The sequence below is a fragment of the Oncorhynchus tshawytscha genome, linkage group LG22, assembly GCF_018296145.1.
Source record: "Oncorhynchus tshawytscha isolate Ot180627B linkage group LG22, Otsh_v2.0, whole genome shotgun sequence".
Taxonomy (NCBI): domain Eukaryota; kingdom Metazoa; phylum Chordata; class Actinopteri; order Salmoniformes; family Salmonidae; genus Oncorhynchus; species Oncorhynchus tshawytscha.
The window spans coordinates 6,231,608-6,246,912 of NC_056450.1; the positions used below are offsets into that span (position 1 = coordinate 6,231,608).

Below are 15,305 nucleotides of genomic sequence, written 5' to 3' on the forward strand. Positions count from 1 at the left end.
CTAACTGATCAATAGAAAACCCTTTATGTTAGCACAGCTGAAAACTGTTGTTCTGATTAAAGAAGCAATTAAACTGGCCTTCTTTAGACGAGTTAAGTATCTGGAGCATCAGTATTTGTGTGTTCAATTATAGGTTCAAAATGTCAGAAACAAAGACCTTTCTTCTGAAACTCGTCAGTCTTGTTCTGAGAAATAAAGGCTATTCCATATGAGAAATTGCCAAGAAACTGAAGATCTCGTACAGCGCTAACTGAATGAGTTTGTCAGTCTTGCTTTCCCTGCCTCTCCCCTGGGGTCCTTCTGCCATTCCTCTGTGTTTGCACCTGGGTGTGCCGGAGCCTGATCAGGTTACCGGGGTCTGGCACGGATACCTGTCTGACGAGCTCGATCACTCCAACCCTTCAGTCTCCAGGTGCGACAGCTAGGAGGCAGGCCGATGCTGGGGAGGAGCCCTGTACCAGACAGGTAGATATAAGCCATCTGCCACCAGAGAGGAGTCACTCAGAGGGGCTTGACCTTCCTCTTAGTAAGCGCACCTGCTTCACCAAACCTCTCTGTCTCTCTCTCTCTCCTTTTCTTTTACTCCCATCAGAGGATCAGAAAAGCTGCAACCATGAGTTACAGGAGCAGTGGCAGCATGAGCGGAGGCTTCAGCTCTGGCGGAGGATTCAGCTCCGGTGGTGGTGGCACTGTGAGGAAGAGCTTCTCAAGCTTCTCCTCCTCAGCAGCCCCTATGGGCTCCAGCCGTATGAGCAGCTCATCAGTTAGACGCTCCGGAGGCGGTGGTGGGGGCGGCTTCGGCATGGGCGGTGGTGGAAGTGGAGGAGGCTCCAGCTTCAGCTATGTGAGCAGTGGTGGAGGCATGGGCGGCGGCGGCGGCGGAGGCTTTGGTATGGGTGGCGGCGGTGGAGGCTTCGGCCTTGGTGGCGGCGGTGGAGGCTTTGGCCTGGGTGGCGGTGGTGGAGGCTTCGGTGGAGGTGCAGGCTTCGGCATGGGTGGTGGTGGCGGCGGAGGTGGCTTCCCCCCCATCACAGCTGTCACAGTCAACTCAAGCCTGCTTGCCCCCCTCAACCTGGAGATCGACCCCAACATCCAGACCGTCCGCACCAATGAAAAAGATCAGATCAAGGGCCTCAACAACCGCTTTGCCTCCTTCATCGACAAGGTCAGTACACCTTTATTCTCTTAAAGCCCTTCAATTTAAGAGGATGTTAAACATATAAAGTATGCCATGACTATGGGCCTTGTCCAAGTAAATTAAAATATGTTGCATTGCTCCTCATCTACCATATGCCAGCATAAACAGGGTACAGATATGCTGCAAAGGAGATACTGCAAAGGGATACTGCAAAGTATCTGGAAAAGGACACTTTGCAATAGCAGTTCATGGCTGGGATGTTGTTTTATGGTACTGGCTGCAAATAGCACACTTGAATAGTTGCAAGGCTGTGTCTCTTGTGTGCTACTGTAGGGCTCATGAAATATTTCACAGCCACTGATAACGCAGCCCCCGGGAAAACCGGGCCGTATAGGATCCAGTTAGAACTGGCTCTGAAAACAAATACACAGAATGATATAGTGACTGCATCCTCAGCCTGAATGTATTAACAGGGGCATATCACCTTATCACAGGTGGTCAAAGTCCTAATGTGCAGCCAGTTGCATCGGAACTGACAGTTGAGTAGTTTTCTTTGGCCATAATTGCCCTGGCTCTGTGAGTATGGGAGTGGGAGTGAGTTTGGAAACCATAGCCCAAGCGGATCTTATGACCATGAGGGAAGGGATCGGGTTATAATAGCCCCATTCCCATGGCAGCAGGAAGGGACTCACTGGCTTTCAATAGAATGCTATGTCTCTGATGGTGCACCTGAGAGTTTATCCTCTCTCCCATCTCTCCCTCACAACCTGCAGAGACACAGACACACACCTGCACAAAGTTGAAGCTGATACGGCTAATAATATACTTTATCCATATGTCTGAAACAGCAAGGAGTTGTGTTAAATTAAAGGTTCTTCCTAAACACTTTCATCTTTCAGACAACAGCACGATAGACAATAGTGAAAATCAGACATTTCCTCAAGGGAGAGTTAGAAACACACCCTGTTAGTGAAACTGCACAGTCAGCTTTTCATAGACTAACCACACCTGCTTTTATTTTGAATGAATGGACAGATTCAATTAAATTACCTCATTTGCCTTCTTCTGCAAAACAATTGTATTTACCTTGTGCAAGGTAAAATACAACAATTAACCCTTAATTTCGCTGCTGTTACAGTCACAAATCATTAAATGCAGGTCATTCTCAAATTCTGCAGAATGCCTTATAATTACAGTGCATGGCAGCAGGTAAGTTCATTCACTAAGAGGCGATTCCACCTCAGGCTAAGGCGGGGAAACACAGCCATATCTGCTGGGACTTGCTATTACTTAGAATAAGGGGGGCTAAGGCGTGGCAGGCTTAGACATCTCCCTCCCGCCTCAGGGATGTGCAGCCTCACCCATGTACCTCACATGGAAGGTATCTTCTGAGAGCGAGATATAAAGTGGATAGATCTCTTCATGTCTGCCCCAGCCCTTAGGGAATGACTCAGCTCAGTACAATAGGCTATGGAGGGCTGTGTGTGCAAGTCACTCCTTTTTTACAGAGGTGTGGGAGAATGCCATTTCTGTCTGAGAAAGTCCCAATGAAAACTTCCAGCAGACCGTTTTCATTACCTCAGTGAATGTAAGTCTAATCTTGAACCACTACATAAATCCACAAGTAAACCTTGCCAGGGAGCTGTTGACATAATATGACATAACCCAAGTTAAATTCTCAACGTAATGGAAGATGTGTGCCAACCTGGTTCTAGCAGTACATATGACCTGGTTGTAACTATTATATTTCTCTCTCTACACACAGGTACGCTTCCTGGAACAGCAGAACAAGATGCTGGAGACTAAGTGGAGCCTCCTGCAGGACCAGACCACCACCCGCTCCAACATTGATGCCATGTTTGAGGCCTACATTGCCAACCTGCGCAGACAGCTCGACGGCCTGGGAGGAGAGAAGGTCAAGATGGAAGGAGAGCTGACAAACATGCAGGGTCTGGTGGAGGACTTCAAGAACAAGTAAGTTTTACACAAGACATTGTATGGATGTTCTAACTGTCCTACATGCTGGCCCATGTAACCATTGGTAATCTGTTTTTCCAGATATGAAGATGAAATCAACAAGCGTGCCGCAGTGGAGAACGAGTTTGTCCTCCTCAAGAAGGATGTTGATGGTGCCTACATGAACAAGGTTGAGTTGGAGGCCAAGGTCGATGCCCTTCAGGATGAGATCAACTTCCTCAGGGCCATCTATGAAGCGGTGAGGGCCATGTCAAACCACAAAAAGCTTAGTTTTCGAAGCGCTGTGATATGAACAAAAAATCATCGACATTATGGCTTTCCTGACGTCCTTCTCTCTCATCTCTCTCCAGGAGCTGAGTGAGCTGCAGGGACAGATTAAGGACACCTCAGTGGTGGTGGAGATGGACAACAGCCGTAACCTGGACATGGACTCCATTGTGGCTGAAGTGCGCGCCCAGTATGAGGACATCGCCAACCGCAGCAGAGCCGAGGCCGAGTCATGGTACAAGCAGAAGGTATGAGGAGACTTAAGTATATTTCTATGGATTTCCTATAAATGAGAGGTGCAGTAAAATATAATACATAGGCTTCAGACTGACTAATGACTGTGCCAATCCTCTCATCCTTCAGTTTGAGGAGATGCAGTCCTCTGCAGGACAACATGGGGATGATCTGCGCAACACCAAGTCAGAGATTGCCGAGCTGAACCGCATGATCAGCCGTCTCCAAAACGAGATCGAAAACGTCAAAGGACAGGTATGTACAGTATGCTGGCAAATGACGGTCAATTCAAAATAGAATCAGGTCTGGCACAACACTAACATTCAATTAAGTGAAAACATCAATCTTACTTCTGATCTTGTCTTTACTTTACCTGGTAGCGTTCTACCCTTGAAGCCCAGATCGCCGAGGCTGAGGAGCGCGGGGAGATGGCAGTGAAGGACGCCAAGCTCCGCATCAGAGACCTAGAGGATGCCCTACAGAGAGCCAAGCAGGACATGGCCCGGCAAGTGCGTGAATACCAGGAGCTGATGAACGTCAAGCTGGCTCTGGACATTGAGATCGCAACCTACAGGAAACTGCTGGAAGGAGAGGAGGACAGGTGAGCACAGGATCAAATATAGACATTGTGAAACAACACGAGACAAATGCATGGCTAGGAAATGTAAAGGCACAAGAAATGGAAAATCTTCTAGATGCAGTCAGCTCTTTCACTATAGTACATGCTTAGAGATTATGTCAACTAATCTATAAATCTTTACAAAGAATTACCTCTGGAGGGGGAACGGCAACCATCCACATAACCTCCGGCAGCAGCGGTGGTGGCGGTAAGAACTTCATACATATGCATTTAAATTAAGTTGGACAAGAAAAATAAAATAATACTTGTAGGTCTGATTATCACCATCATCAGTCCAAGTATTGACTTTTCTCCTACCATCTTTCTCTCCCAGGCGGAGGTGGTGGATTCGGCATGGGTGGAGGCGGCGGAGGAGGCGGAGGAGGCGGTGGCTTCGGATATGGCGGCGGCAGTGGCATGTCCATGAGAAGCGGTGGTGGCGGCGGTGGCTTTGGCATGAGCGGCGGTGGTGGCGGCGGTGGCTATGGCATGAGCAGCGGCGGTGGCGGCAGCGTGTCCATGTCCCGCTCCTCCATGACCTCCACATCCAGACGTTTCTAAACACAGGAGTCTGTATGTCTGTCCCCACCTCCCCCTCTCCTCTCCCTCCACAACCAAAACAAGCTACAAACTCCTCCTGTCACATGCAGGCACAGAGCGTCCACTGATCTACACTATAACTCAGGATGGGCTGTTAAATCTGACCCCTCCTTAGCTGCATATTCCCCATAGCTACTGGCTGGTAGGAAATAGTGGATGATATCAGAGGATGCACTTTGAATGCTGACAGATCATTTTTATCCCAATGTTTCCAGTGTTTTTAGTCCTGCTACCTCTTCAGCATCCTGTCCCTCACAGATTCAGAACACAGCCCTTAAAGATAGAGGCAGTGATAGTAAGAACCGGAAGCAGAGAATTACATCTGCTCCCTCTTCAGTCAGCCTGTCTTTAACTTGCTGGATGGTGCCTGTCATGGTGACACAACATTGGTTGGCGGTGCTGTGACAGTGCATCTTCATAAGGCAACACTAGTTTCTCATCGCACACAACATAGCGGCAGTCTCCAAATGAGCCGGCAAGGCAGGTGCCATGTTGTTCACTAAATGTTGAGACAACTGACAGTACAACATGCCCCTACCCCCTGTGTTCCACTGCCCCCACATTGCTGTGCATTATGGTGAATGCCAGATCAACTTAAGCAGCTATACTAAAGTGGCACCCCCTTTCTCTGGGGTAAACAATCTAGCGTTAACTCTTAATTCTCCCTTTCCTAGGGACAATGGGTTCTCCACTGAGGTTTGCAAACAGTGTTTGGTTCTGTTTTTCTTTTCATTCTGATCAAAAAGGGATGACTGGTACACCCAGATTTATTGAATGTAATTGATCATGTGTCATCAACTAAACATCCTGAATAAATCTGAGTTTTATAAAATACTTGTGTTGAAACATTTTCTTCTGACTGTATATAGGGGTGGCAGGTAGCCTAGTGGTTAGAGTATTGGGCCAGTAACCAAAAGGCTGCTGGATTGAATCCCCGAGCTGACAAGGTAAAATCTGTCATTGTACCCCTGAACAAGGCAGGTAACCCACTGTTTCCCGGTAGGTCGTCCTTGTAAATAAGAATTTGTTCTTAACTGACTTGCCTAGTTAATAAAAAAATATAAAACAATATGTTCTATTTACATAGACGGTCAGATAATTGGGTAGAAAATAGCTCTAGAATCGGGGTCAGATGAGTATCATTCAGAAGAATGAGACACAATGATGTTATTGACAGGGCTGATAGGATTACTTAAAGCAACAACAGTATTCAAATTGTCAATTGAGTATCCATCAGAAGAAGGAGAAACAATGACTTTACTGACAGGGCTGATAGGATTACTTAAAGCAACAACAGTATAAATGTTCTTAAAGAGTTAACTTAATTTAAATGAACTCAAACACTGTAAAATGCCTTCTTGACAGTTTAATCCACTTTGGCAAGTAAATGCAAAAACGTAATCCTTATGACTCAACACCTTGTATTTATTTAATGCCCATGGATAAAAGCTGTTACACGGTGCATACCCAGATAATATATAACCGTTAAGGCCTCTGACACAACGTAAAGGGATCTATCATCACTATAAACTGTAGATAAACGCCAAGTTATTAAAGGGATAGTTCACTCAAATTACAAAATTATATATTTTTCCCTTACCCTGTAAGCAGTCTATGGACAAGGTATGCTATACTTTGGTTTTGTTTACCTGGGAGTTGTTTCAAATGCTGCCTTTTTAGCATTTGTGTCAGAAATCCGATGCAAGTCAATGGTACCTGTATTAGCATTTCCGTGCTTCATGCTGTCATACCTTGTCCATAAACTGCTTACAGGGTAACAATACCAATATATAATATAAATACTTATATCTGCTTCAATTTCGACAGGTAGGCTACAGGCAGACAACTTTAACTAATGTAAGATATGCATGTGTCTACCGTACCACAAGTGAAGTGACAACTTGACCTATCTAACCCATTCACAAAAACACATCCCTCGGCTTATGCTGCCCTCTAGTGAGAATAGAGGGCAGCATACAGTAATAATATTATACTGAACAGGTGTCGTCTACTGTACAGTATGTGTAATTATTCTTTCAGATTCTGTTTTCTGGTATCTAACATAATCTTTCATTTTACCTACATGAAAAAAGTATATATTTTACTATAGAATACTAGAGTTTACTATAGAAAACTACAAATCAAATTGTATTTGTCACATGCGTCGAATACAACCTTATAGTGAAATGCTAGCTTACAAATACGTGTTAAGTAACAGATAATTAAAGAGCAGCAGTAAAATAACAGTGGCTAAATAGAGGGGGTACCAGTACAGAGTCAATGTGTGGGGGCACAGGTTAGTCGAGTAATTCAGGTAATATGTACATGTAGGTAGAGTTATTAAAGTGACTATGCATAGATAATAACCAGAGAGTAGCAGCAGCGTAAAAGGGGGGGCAATAAGTCTGGGTAGCCATTTGATTAGCTGTTCAGGAGTCTTATGGCTTGGGGGTAAAAGCTATTAAGGAGCCTTTTGGACATAGACTTGGCGCTCCGGTACCATCCTGGGTCCTGGATGGCAGGAAGCTTGGCCCCAGTGATGTACTGGGCCATACGCATTAGCTTCTGTAGTGTCTTGCGGTCGGAGGCCAAGCAGTTGCCATACCAGGCAGTGATGCAACCAGTCAGGATGCTCTTGATTTGATGGTGCAGCTGTAGAACTTTTTGAGTATCTGAGGACCCATGACAAGTCTTTTCCGTCTCCTGAGGGGGAATAGGCATTGTCGTGCCTTCTTCCAGACTGTCTTGGTGTGTTTGGACCATGATAGTTTGTTGGTGATGTGGACACCAAGGAACTTGAAGCTCTCAACCTGCTCATCTACAGCCCTTTCGATGAGAATGGGGGCGTGTTCGGTCCTCCTTATTCTGTAGTTCATAATCATCTCCTTTGTCTTGATCATGTTGAGGGAGAGGTTGTTGTCCTGGCACCACACTGCTAGGTCTCTGACCTCCTCCCTATAGGCTGTCTCATCGTTGTCAGTGATCAGGCCTACCACGGTGATCAGGCCTACCACGGCGAACTTAGTGATGGTGTTGGAGTCTGTGGATCTGTTGGGGTGGTATGCAAATTGGTGTGGGTGTAGGGTTTCTGGGATAATGGTATTGATGTGAGCCATGACCAGCCTTTCAAAGCACTTCATGACGACAGACTTGAGTGCTACAGGTCGGTAGTCATTTACGAAGGGTACCTTGGCGTTTTTGGGGCACAGGGAGTATGGTGGTCTGCTTGAAACATGTTGATTTTACAGACTCGGTAAGGGACAGGTTTGTCACAATTGGCCCAGCGTCTTTCGGGTTTGGCCGGGGTAGGCCGTATTTGTAAATAAGAATTTGTTCTTAAAACCTCTTAAGGATCCACCCCTCTTTTTAAATTTTTGCCTAAAATGACATACCCCAATCTAACTGCCTGAGCTCAGGACCTGAAGCTAGGATATGCATATTCTTGAAACCATTTGAAAGGAAAAACTTTGAAGTTTGTGGAAATGTGAAATGAATGTAGGAGAATATAACATATTAGATCTGGGAAAAATATAATCTAGTGGCCAGCTACAAGCAGTTAGATTTGGGAATGTCATTTTAGGCAACAATAGGGGCGGATCCTTAAGAGGTTATTAACAAAAGACTCTCATCTGAGTGTGCCAGAGCGCAGAATAACTGATGAATTTACGAACGCTCAACACCCATTGAATATGGCCGGTGTCATTAAACGTGGTAAAAAGCGTAATTAAATTGTTGCCAGCAAGCACAGTTACAGTCACCAACGCTCTGGATAACATGAAAACAGCCTAACCATTTCTGCTAGGGTGAGTAAAATGGTTAGAGTAGGGTGTTTTCTCATTTGTGTCTGGAAGTAGCTAGCAAGCTAGCCAATGTTAGCCAGTTAGCTTGGGTGCTTGACTGCCATTGTGAGAACAGAACGTTAGAATCAACCCTACTTATCAGCCAGAGCATCCAGTGTGCGCTCTGAACACTCTGCATTTTACAATCTGACAGCACAGTTGCAGTCAGCAACGCTATGGGTAATATAACAGCCTAATCAGCTCTGCTCGGGCAAGTGATTTTCAGTGAGCTGTTCTCTCATTTGTGTCTGGAAGTAGCTAGCAAGTTAGCTTGGGTGCTTGACTGCTGTTAGTACAGAGCACTCGGATCAACCCTTAAAGAGATGGGTAGGGCTAAAGCTTAAGAGGGTGTGAACGATGTTTAATGGGTGCAAACAAAGAAGGGCTCTCCAGTAGTAGTACCAAAACATTCAAAGGCCATTTTCTCAAAAGTGAGTTTACAAGTTTATCAACTTTCAAAGCAGAATAACTTTCCCATTGTTCCTCAACTGTAGTGTATGATATACCATTTTGTAGCTCTGAGTCTCTACTTTTATCCAATGTAAAAAAACACCATTTCAAATTCTGTTACATAAGACCCATTTGAGCTGGTCGGTCACATATTATAAATACCTCACATGTTTATCCGACTCCGTTAAGATGATTAGCAATATGCAAGAGACGACAGTTGAACCATGTGCAGTCAAGTATTATCCATTTAGCAGACTAAGATCAATGAATGGTCATGAGAAGCGAATATCAAAGCAAGTATTATTTAATAACTGTAAAAAACATTCACATACAAGGCATAAAGCTTAAGTTACACAAGGCAATACTGACATTAACAAAGCATAATTCTAGGCATATAGATCCTAAGGTTAACTTGCGAGACAAAGCATGTACAAAGAGATGCTTACTAGGCCAGAGTAGAATAGAAGCCTAGGAAATTAGAATTGATCATACAACCTTCCCCCATGGCTGGAAACAGGATAAGAGAGAGAACAAAGCCATGTAATTCCATTTATAACATCTGAAGGTGTAACCTTTCAACCCAAGACCAACCACCATTGACCAATCAAACGATACCAGGTTTACAGTGTAACCTGACCGCAAAGGCCCAATCTACACAGGATGTCACAACATCTAAATGCTTGTGTAGCGGATTGGACCACTGTAAATAAGACAGAATTCCTGAGAGGACGATAGCACTGCTGAGCGTAATTTAGAGTTCACCCTATACAGATACAAGTAACCACAGAGATCATACAAATATACCTGTATATATATATAGCATCAGTTATCCTCAGTGAACAAGTTTCGGATAGATACTGGACATGGATACTATAGTATTATTATATCACATCCAATAGTCTGTCCTCTGAATACTGTAATAGAGAGAAACATTTGGGGCCCTCAGTGGGGGAAGGGCTGACTAGTCCTTTTGCATTGTTCTCTGTCTTCCAACTCCAGGCGTCCGAGAGCACAAGCCTGCACTACATGGAACCCAATAGGGTTCGACCATAGGAGACCGATAGAGGATTCACTTTTGTATCTGTGCCATTATAGCGTCTGTGACAGAATGTAGTCAATTTTCTTCTCCACGATTCGCTGATCCCTCCTGATGACCCGGTTGGACATGGCTTCAACAGGGTCACCAAGAGGGATCAGCCAATGATGTTGAAAGTCCCACCCAGTTGGCTACATTAAAATGGTGGAAGTACTCAATGGCGCTGACCATGCTAATACAGCCTTTTAGCCACTAGAGGCCTCTATCAAAAAGGGTTATACCAAAAAGGTTTCTTCAAAGGGTTCTCCTATGGGGACAGCCGAAGAACCCTTTTAGGTTCTAGATAGCACCTTTTTTAAAGAGTGTATGACCTTCCCTGAATCCATAAAAATTCTGACATACAGTATGAAATTTCATCAAGTCATAGACCATGTTGTGAAATGTGATACGCAAACTTTTTATAACATGTGATAACATGTTATTCTAGTTTGTCATGCAGTTCATATGCTAAACTTCAGGGTTCAAAAACTGGGGGGAGCCAGTGCTCTGTGTCCACTACAATGCAGTTGCACTGGGGTTACTGGGGTCGAAAGCCATAATCTCCATGTGGATCAGACCTTAACAGGAAAAATCAAAGCATTTTAGAATTGTATCACATGAATCACACCATATAGTATTTTAGAATGTCATATCCTGAAAGGGAAACTTTGCAGAACTTTAACTGTAAGTCTCCAAGAACCATGAGAAATTCAGGATAAATGCCATCAACATGTGCAACCAGGTAATCAGTCATAGAGAAGATATACTCACTACTCCACTCTCCCACGTCAAGCTCCAGGCTTTCAAAGGAGTCGTCGTACGTCGGGGAGTCGGGTTCAGATTCTGGGTCATGGAACTCAGCCAGGTAGGGGTGTGAGAGGCCCTCTTTAGCCGTCATCCTGGTCTCTGGGTCCAGCAGCAGCACGTTCTCCAGCAGATTCACCGCTGGACAGAGGAACACACAGAACAGAGAGAGAGAGAAAGAGAGAGAGAGAGAGAGAGAGAGAGAGAGAGAGAGAGAGAGAGTGAGAGAGAGGATAGATGAGTATTACACAGTGAAAAGAAGGCATTAGGAAGTGGTGCAGGGAATACAGAGTCAAGCAAGCACTCAACTGTTCTCGATACAAAGTAGGAAAACTGAGATATTCATAACCACCATGCAGGACGTAACATTAGCACAGTGATAATAGACCAACTCACCGTTTACATGCAAGGAGGGAAAGACCTCCTTGAAGTTTTTCTTCTTTTGGATAGGGAGACTCTGTACATATGAGCGAGCCTGCAAGACAATACCAACAATGTTCAACTGTCAACTGTTAAACGTTACCTCCTTTTTCTTACAAGTTACCACCATAGTGAGCATACTTGTGATTTCAACACCAAGCTACATTGAATAGTTGCGAGCTGAACAGTTGCCATTAGATTGAGATGACAGTAGGCCTACATCTTTGCTCTGCATCTTCTGCACCAGGGAGGATGGTGGTGTTCCTGTAACGTTGAGGATCTTCTTCAGCTGGTCAATGCCTGAACAGGATGGTCAAGGAGTGTGTAGGGACACACAAGGCAGACAGTGGAAACCACTACAAGCAAAATACTTAGAGCACTGATCAGTGAACAGTCTGCTACATGATTGGTGTTGTCCCTTGTGCAACTGCAGAATGATAACTAATTCATGAGATAACTACATGATACGTACATCAGTAATATACAAAGAAATGGGGTACAGAATATATGTTTTTGTGTTGATGTAAACTTAGTGAGTTTATACAGGTGTTAAGAGGAAACTTGAGAGGATACTGTCACTGCCTGGGAAAAGAACCTGGCCTGTGATCATCTCAGCCAGGATGCAGCCAGCAGACCACAAGTCCACTGAGAGTGTGACAGACACACACAGAATAAATAACACATGAGCTACAGCTGAACCAATAGTACAAAAGTAAGATCACCCCAGAAGTGCAGTGCATGGAATGTGAAGCCCAAATAAATTAAAATGTATTTATTGTGTGTTGGTGATAGATCACCTGATTGGCTATAGTGCATCCAGTTGAAGATGACCTCTGGTGACCTGTACCAGCGTGTCACCACATAGCCTGTCATCTCACTCTCTGCATGTCTTGCTAGACCAAAGTCCAGGATCTGAGATAGAAAGAGAAAGCGAGGGAATGTGAAAGAAAAGTCAATTGAAGCTTATAAAAAGATAGGCTAATACGTAACCACAACAATCAAACAATCATTTGTAGTCATTAAACACCAATCTGCTATCTTCCTAAATCAAGTACATTATGTTTATCTTACTGTCTGAAGGTTTTACAATAAAAGGTTCAGTATAATTAAACAATTAATAATTAAAGAATGTTGCCAAATTCTTAATTACCTTTAATTCACAGTTCTCATTCACAGCAAGGTTACCAGGTTTTAGGTCCTGAAGAATACATTTTAAAAAACAAACGTAGGATCTTATATGATCTGGCCACTCAAATGTACTTAGAAATGTATTTCAAGTATATTCATAAGAACCTAATACAAACCCGATGGATGATCCCTGCAGAATGGATATACTAAGGGATAGAAAAATGTAAAGAAACATTATCTTCAGGTGAATATAAGATTCTGATTTAAGATTAAGATCAAGGTCCAACCAAAATTTGACTTCCGCTTTATCCCATCCCTTCTGAAAGATACACGCATATACAGGTTGAGAGGTCAGAGCAGGGGTCTGCCACACTGGGCGCCTATGGAGCAGTTGTTTTGGGATGGTTTAAGTGCATTGCTCAAGGGCACAACGGCAGGCAAAGGCATCTAGGATTTGATACCAGCAAACCTTCGGTTGCCAACTCATTTCCAGATGGATAACCTTTTCCTCACAGATCGGGGATTCAAAATGGCAACCATCCATTTGCTGGCACCCCTCTCTGACGGCTAGGCTACCTGCCACCCCATATAATACAATGATTTCTTAGTAGTGGTGAACACCTTCAGGCCACGTAGCAGCTGGTAGAAGAGGTAAACGATGATGCGATCGGTCAGTCTCCTGCTCTTCATGATGCGACCGAGGTCCTGAGCCACAAAGGGCATTACCATGTAACTGTAACATGGAGGAGAGAGATGGGAAGTCAGATAGAAACAGTGTTACCATGTAACTGTAACATGGAGGAGAGAGATGGGAAGTCAGATAGAAACAGTGTTACCATGTAACTGTAACATGGAGGAGAGAGATGGGAAGTCAGATGCAAACAGTGTTACCATGTAACTGTGACAGAGAAATAAAGTAGGGAAAGGGAATGATACAATATGTCATGTACTAAAGCTACCTCCTCAAACTAAGCATTACAAATGTATAAAATGATTTACATAACAAAAAATGCTGGTAATATCATACACAGACATAAAATATATGTTTTAACTCAGCTAACAGATTATATCACATACACAAGCACATACAAAGGAGCGAAGGCGAAGTAAGCACAAAATTTTAGGACATTGGGGTCCTAATAATGTAGGAAAACAAGTACACACACATGCACGATCAAATTCAAACTTCATGATACACTCTCAGCAGCCTGTCTCAACAAGCTGTGACAACTGGCAGAGGAATGTGGTTCACAGCTCCCCACTTACAACGTCTGGAATTTCTCCAGGGAGAAATCAGGTGTGAAGACATTGAGGAGGCTGATCACCTTAAGGAAAACAACAGGGAGAAGGAAAGTAAATGAAGAGTTTATTCCCACAAAAAGTGACCACACAAACATATACATTGCAGTAATACTAATTCATCGCCAGTAGTACAAGTAGGCCTGAGGAAGTACAAGTGCTCTGTGAATATGTTGAGTGAAAACACTGGCCCATAAGAGGGGCTATTCCTCTCCACCAAACATAAATATACATAGGAAGGAGGCAAAGGAATACAACTGGACGTCTTTGGGTGACTGATATTCAACATACAGATTAGTTTAAAACTACAAATTATCCTGATGTGAAGTAGAATGAATGACAATTACTGCATTGTGATGGCTTTTCATGTTTGAGTGTCTGGAATCTCTGTCCAGGGGAGTGTATCTCAGATGTCCACTATTATAGTAGGTAATAAGGACTTACATTGTCGTGCTGGATATGGCGTAACAGTCTTAGTTCACGGTAGGCCCGTTGAGCGTGGATTAGCGACTGAAAGGGACGATAGAGCTTCTTTATGGCCACCTTCTCCTTAGTCTGCTGGTCAATAGCAGAACTAATGAATAAAACAAGTTCAAAGTCAAATAACATTAGTGTTGGATAGAAGAATTCTGTCACAGAATGTAGGCAAGGGGGATATAGAATGGTTACTCTCAATGCCAATAGTGATACTTCAAGTCAGTATAGATCAAAGAGTACAGAATCTTTGAGTAGCTTTCATGTCAGTTTGACGAATTGTTATAAGTAGTACTACAAATAACATTTCAGACGCTTGTGTGTTCATTCTATATTACCGATATCTGGCAGAGGTAAAACGGGGTTTCAAGATGTGTTAATATGGGGCTCGCTCCAGGTTGGGAGTGCAAAATTAGTCTCATCTCGAGACCTGCTTCAATTGGCTAATTTCCTTGAGGCAATAGTGCCTCTGTTAGCAGTGTCCTGAGTCTTTTGTTATGGGAAAAAAATGGAAAAACAAGCTGATATTACACAATATCCAATATTGTAGAATTTTGCGTATGTAACTAATAAGAAATGAATAAACAATTATAGGCTTAGGTAAAGTTGTTCCCTTATTCTGTTTATGTTCTATATTTTAAAGTATATAAAATGCATGCTGGTTTGGCGAGAAGTTATTCCAGGAAAGCTCCCAATAATTGCCCCTTCACAAAGCCCTTTCACTCACCATACTGTCCCGTAAGCGCCCGAGCCAACTGCTTTCAGCGCGATATATTGCTCTGGAACATCCCATGTTGTTTTCTTTATCTCCAGTCTATGGAAACCTGTCTTCACAGGCGATTCCATTTTGTCAATAAAATATGTCGATCTAGTTCAAACCAGTGTGGTACCTATTGGTGAATTTTCATAGCCTTGAGGTTTCGATATGACAGGTAAGCAGAGGTAGCCTACAACTGTGAGACCCCACCCGACCTCACGTGA

At 43.7% G+C, this 15,305-nt stretch overlaps 2 protein-coding genes across 3 annotated transcripts; one reads left to right on the plus strand and one right to left on the minus strand.

Moving 5' to 3' along the window:
- Positions 1–485: 485 nt before the first annotated feature.
- Positions 486–5,669, plus strand: LOC112221630 (keratin, type II cytoskeletal cochleal). The gene is made up of 8 exons (XM_024383808.2): positions 486–1,165; positions 2,904–3,112; positions 3,197–3,353; positions 3,466–3,630; positions 3,746–3,871; positions 3,997–4,217; positions 4,382–4,443; positions 4,570–5,669. The coding sequence occupies exons 1-8, from the start codon at positions 614–616 to the stop codon at positions 4,794–4,796; spliced, it is 1,719 nt and encodes a 572-aa protein (XP_024239576.1). The 5' UTR covers positions 486–613; the 3' UTR covers positions 4,797–5,669.
- Positions 5,670–9,412: 3,743 nt separating this feature from the next.
- On the minus strand, positions 9,413–15,305 carry LOC112221631 (mitogen-activated protein kinase 14A). 2 transcript variants are annotated; one of them, XM_024383809.2, is made up of 12 exons: positions 15,052–15,305; positions 14,295–14,424; positions 13,818–13,876; positions 13,173–13,284; positions 12,728–12,757; positions 12,574–12,621; positions 12,221–12,335; positions 11,997–12,068; positions 11,644–11,723; positions 11,400–11,478; positions 10,971–11,144; positions 9,413–10,777 (listed from the first exon to the last, which is right to left on the minus strand). In XM_024383809.2, the coding sequence occupies exons 1-12, from the start codon at positions 15,168–15,170 to the stop codon at positions 10,716–10,718; spliced, it is 1,080 nt and encodes a 359-aa protein (XP_024239577.1). In that variant the 5' UTR covers positions 15,171–15,305; the 3' UTR covers positions 9,413–10,715. The 2 variants fall into 2 exon arrangements, with proteins under 2 accessions (XP_024239577.1, XP_024239578.1); XM_024383810.2 differs by having other exon boundaries at positions 14,295–14,405; positions 15,052–15,302.

Excerpts from the sequence above, each read along its gene's own strand:
- LOC112221630 (XM_024383808.2), top strand. The coding sequence starts at position 614 with ATGAGTTACAGGAGCAGTGGCAGCATGAGCGGAGGCTTCAGCTCTGGC. Across the intron at positions 1,166-2,903 it reads TTGCCTCCTTCATCGACAAG|GTACGCTTCCTGGAACAGCA; the intron begins GTCAGTACACCT and ends CTCTACACACAG. Across the intron at positions 3,872-3,996 it reads TCGAAAACGTCAAAGGACAG|CGTTCTACCCTTGAAGCCCA; the intron begins GTATGTACAGTA and ends TTTACCTGGTAG.
- LOC112221631 (XM_024383809.2), bottom strand. The coding sequence starts at position 15,170 with ATGGAATCGCCTGTGAAGACAGGTTTCCATAGACTGGAGATAAAGAAA. Across the intron at positions 12,622-12,727 it reads CTGCAGGGATCATCCATCGG|GACCTAAAACCTGGTAACCT; the intron begins GTTTGTATTAGG and ends TGTATTCTTCAG. Across the intron at positions 11,479-11,643 it reads AGAAGATGCAGAGCAAAGAT|GCTCGCTCATATGTACAGAG; the intron begins GTAGGCCTACTG and ends ATTGTCTTGCAG.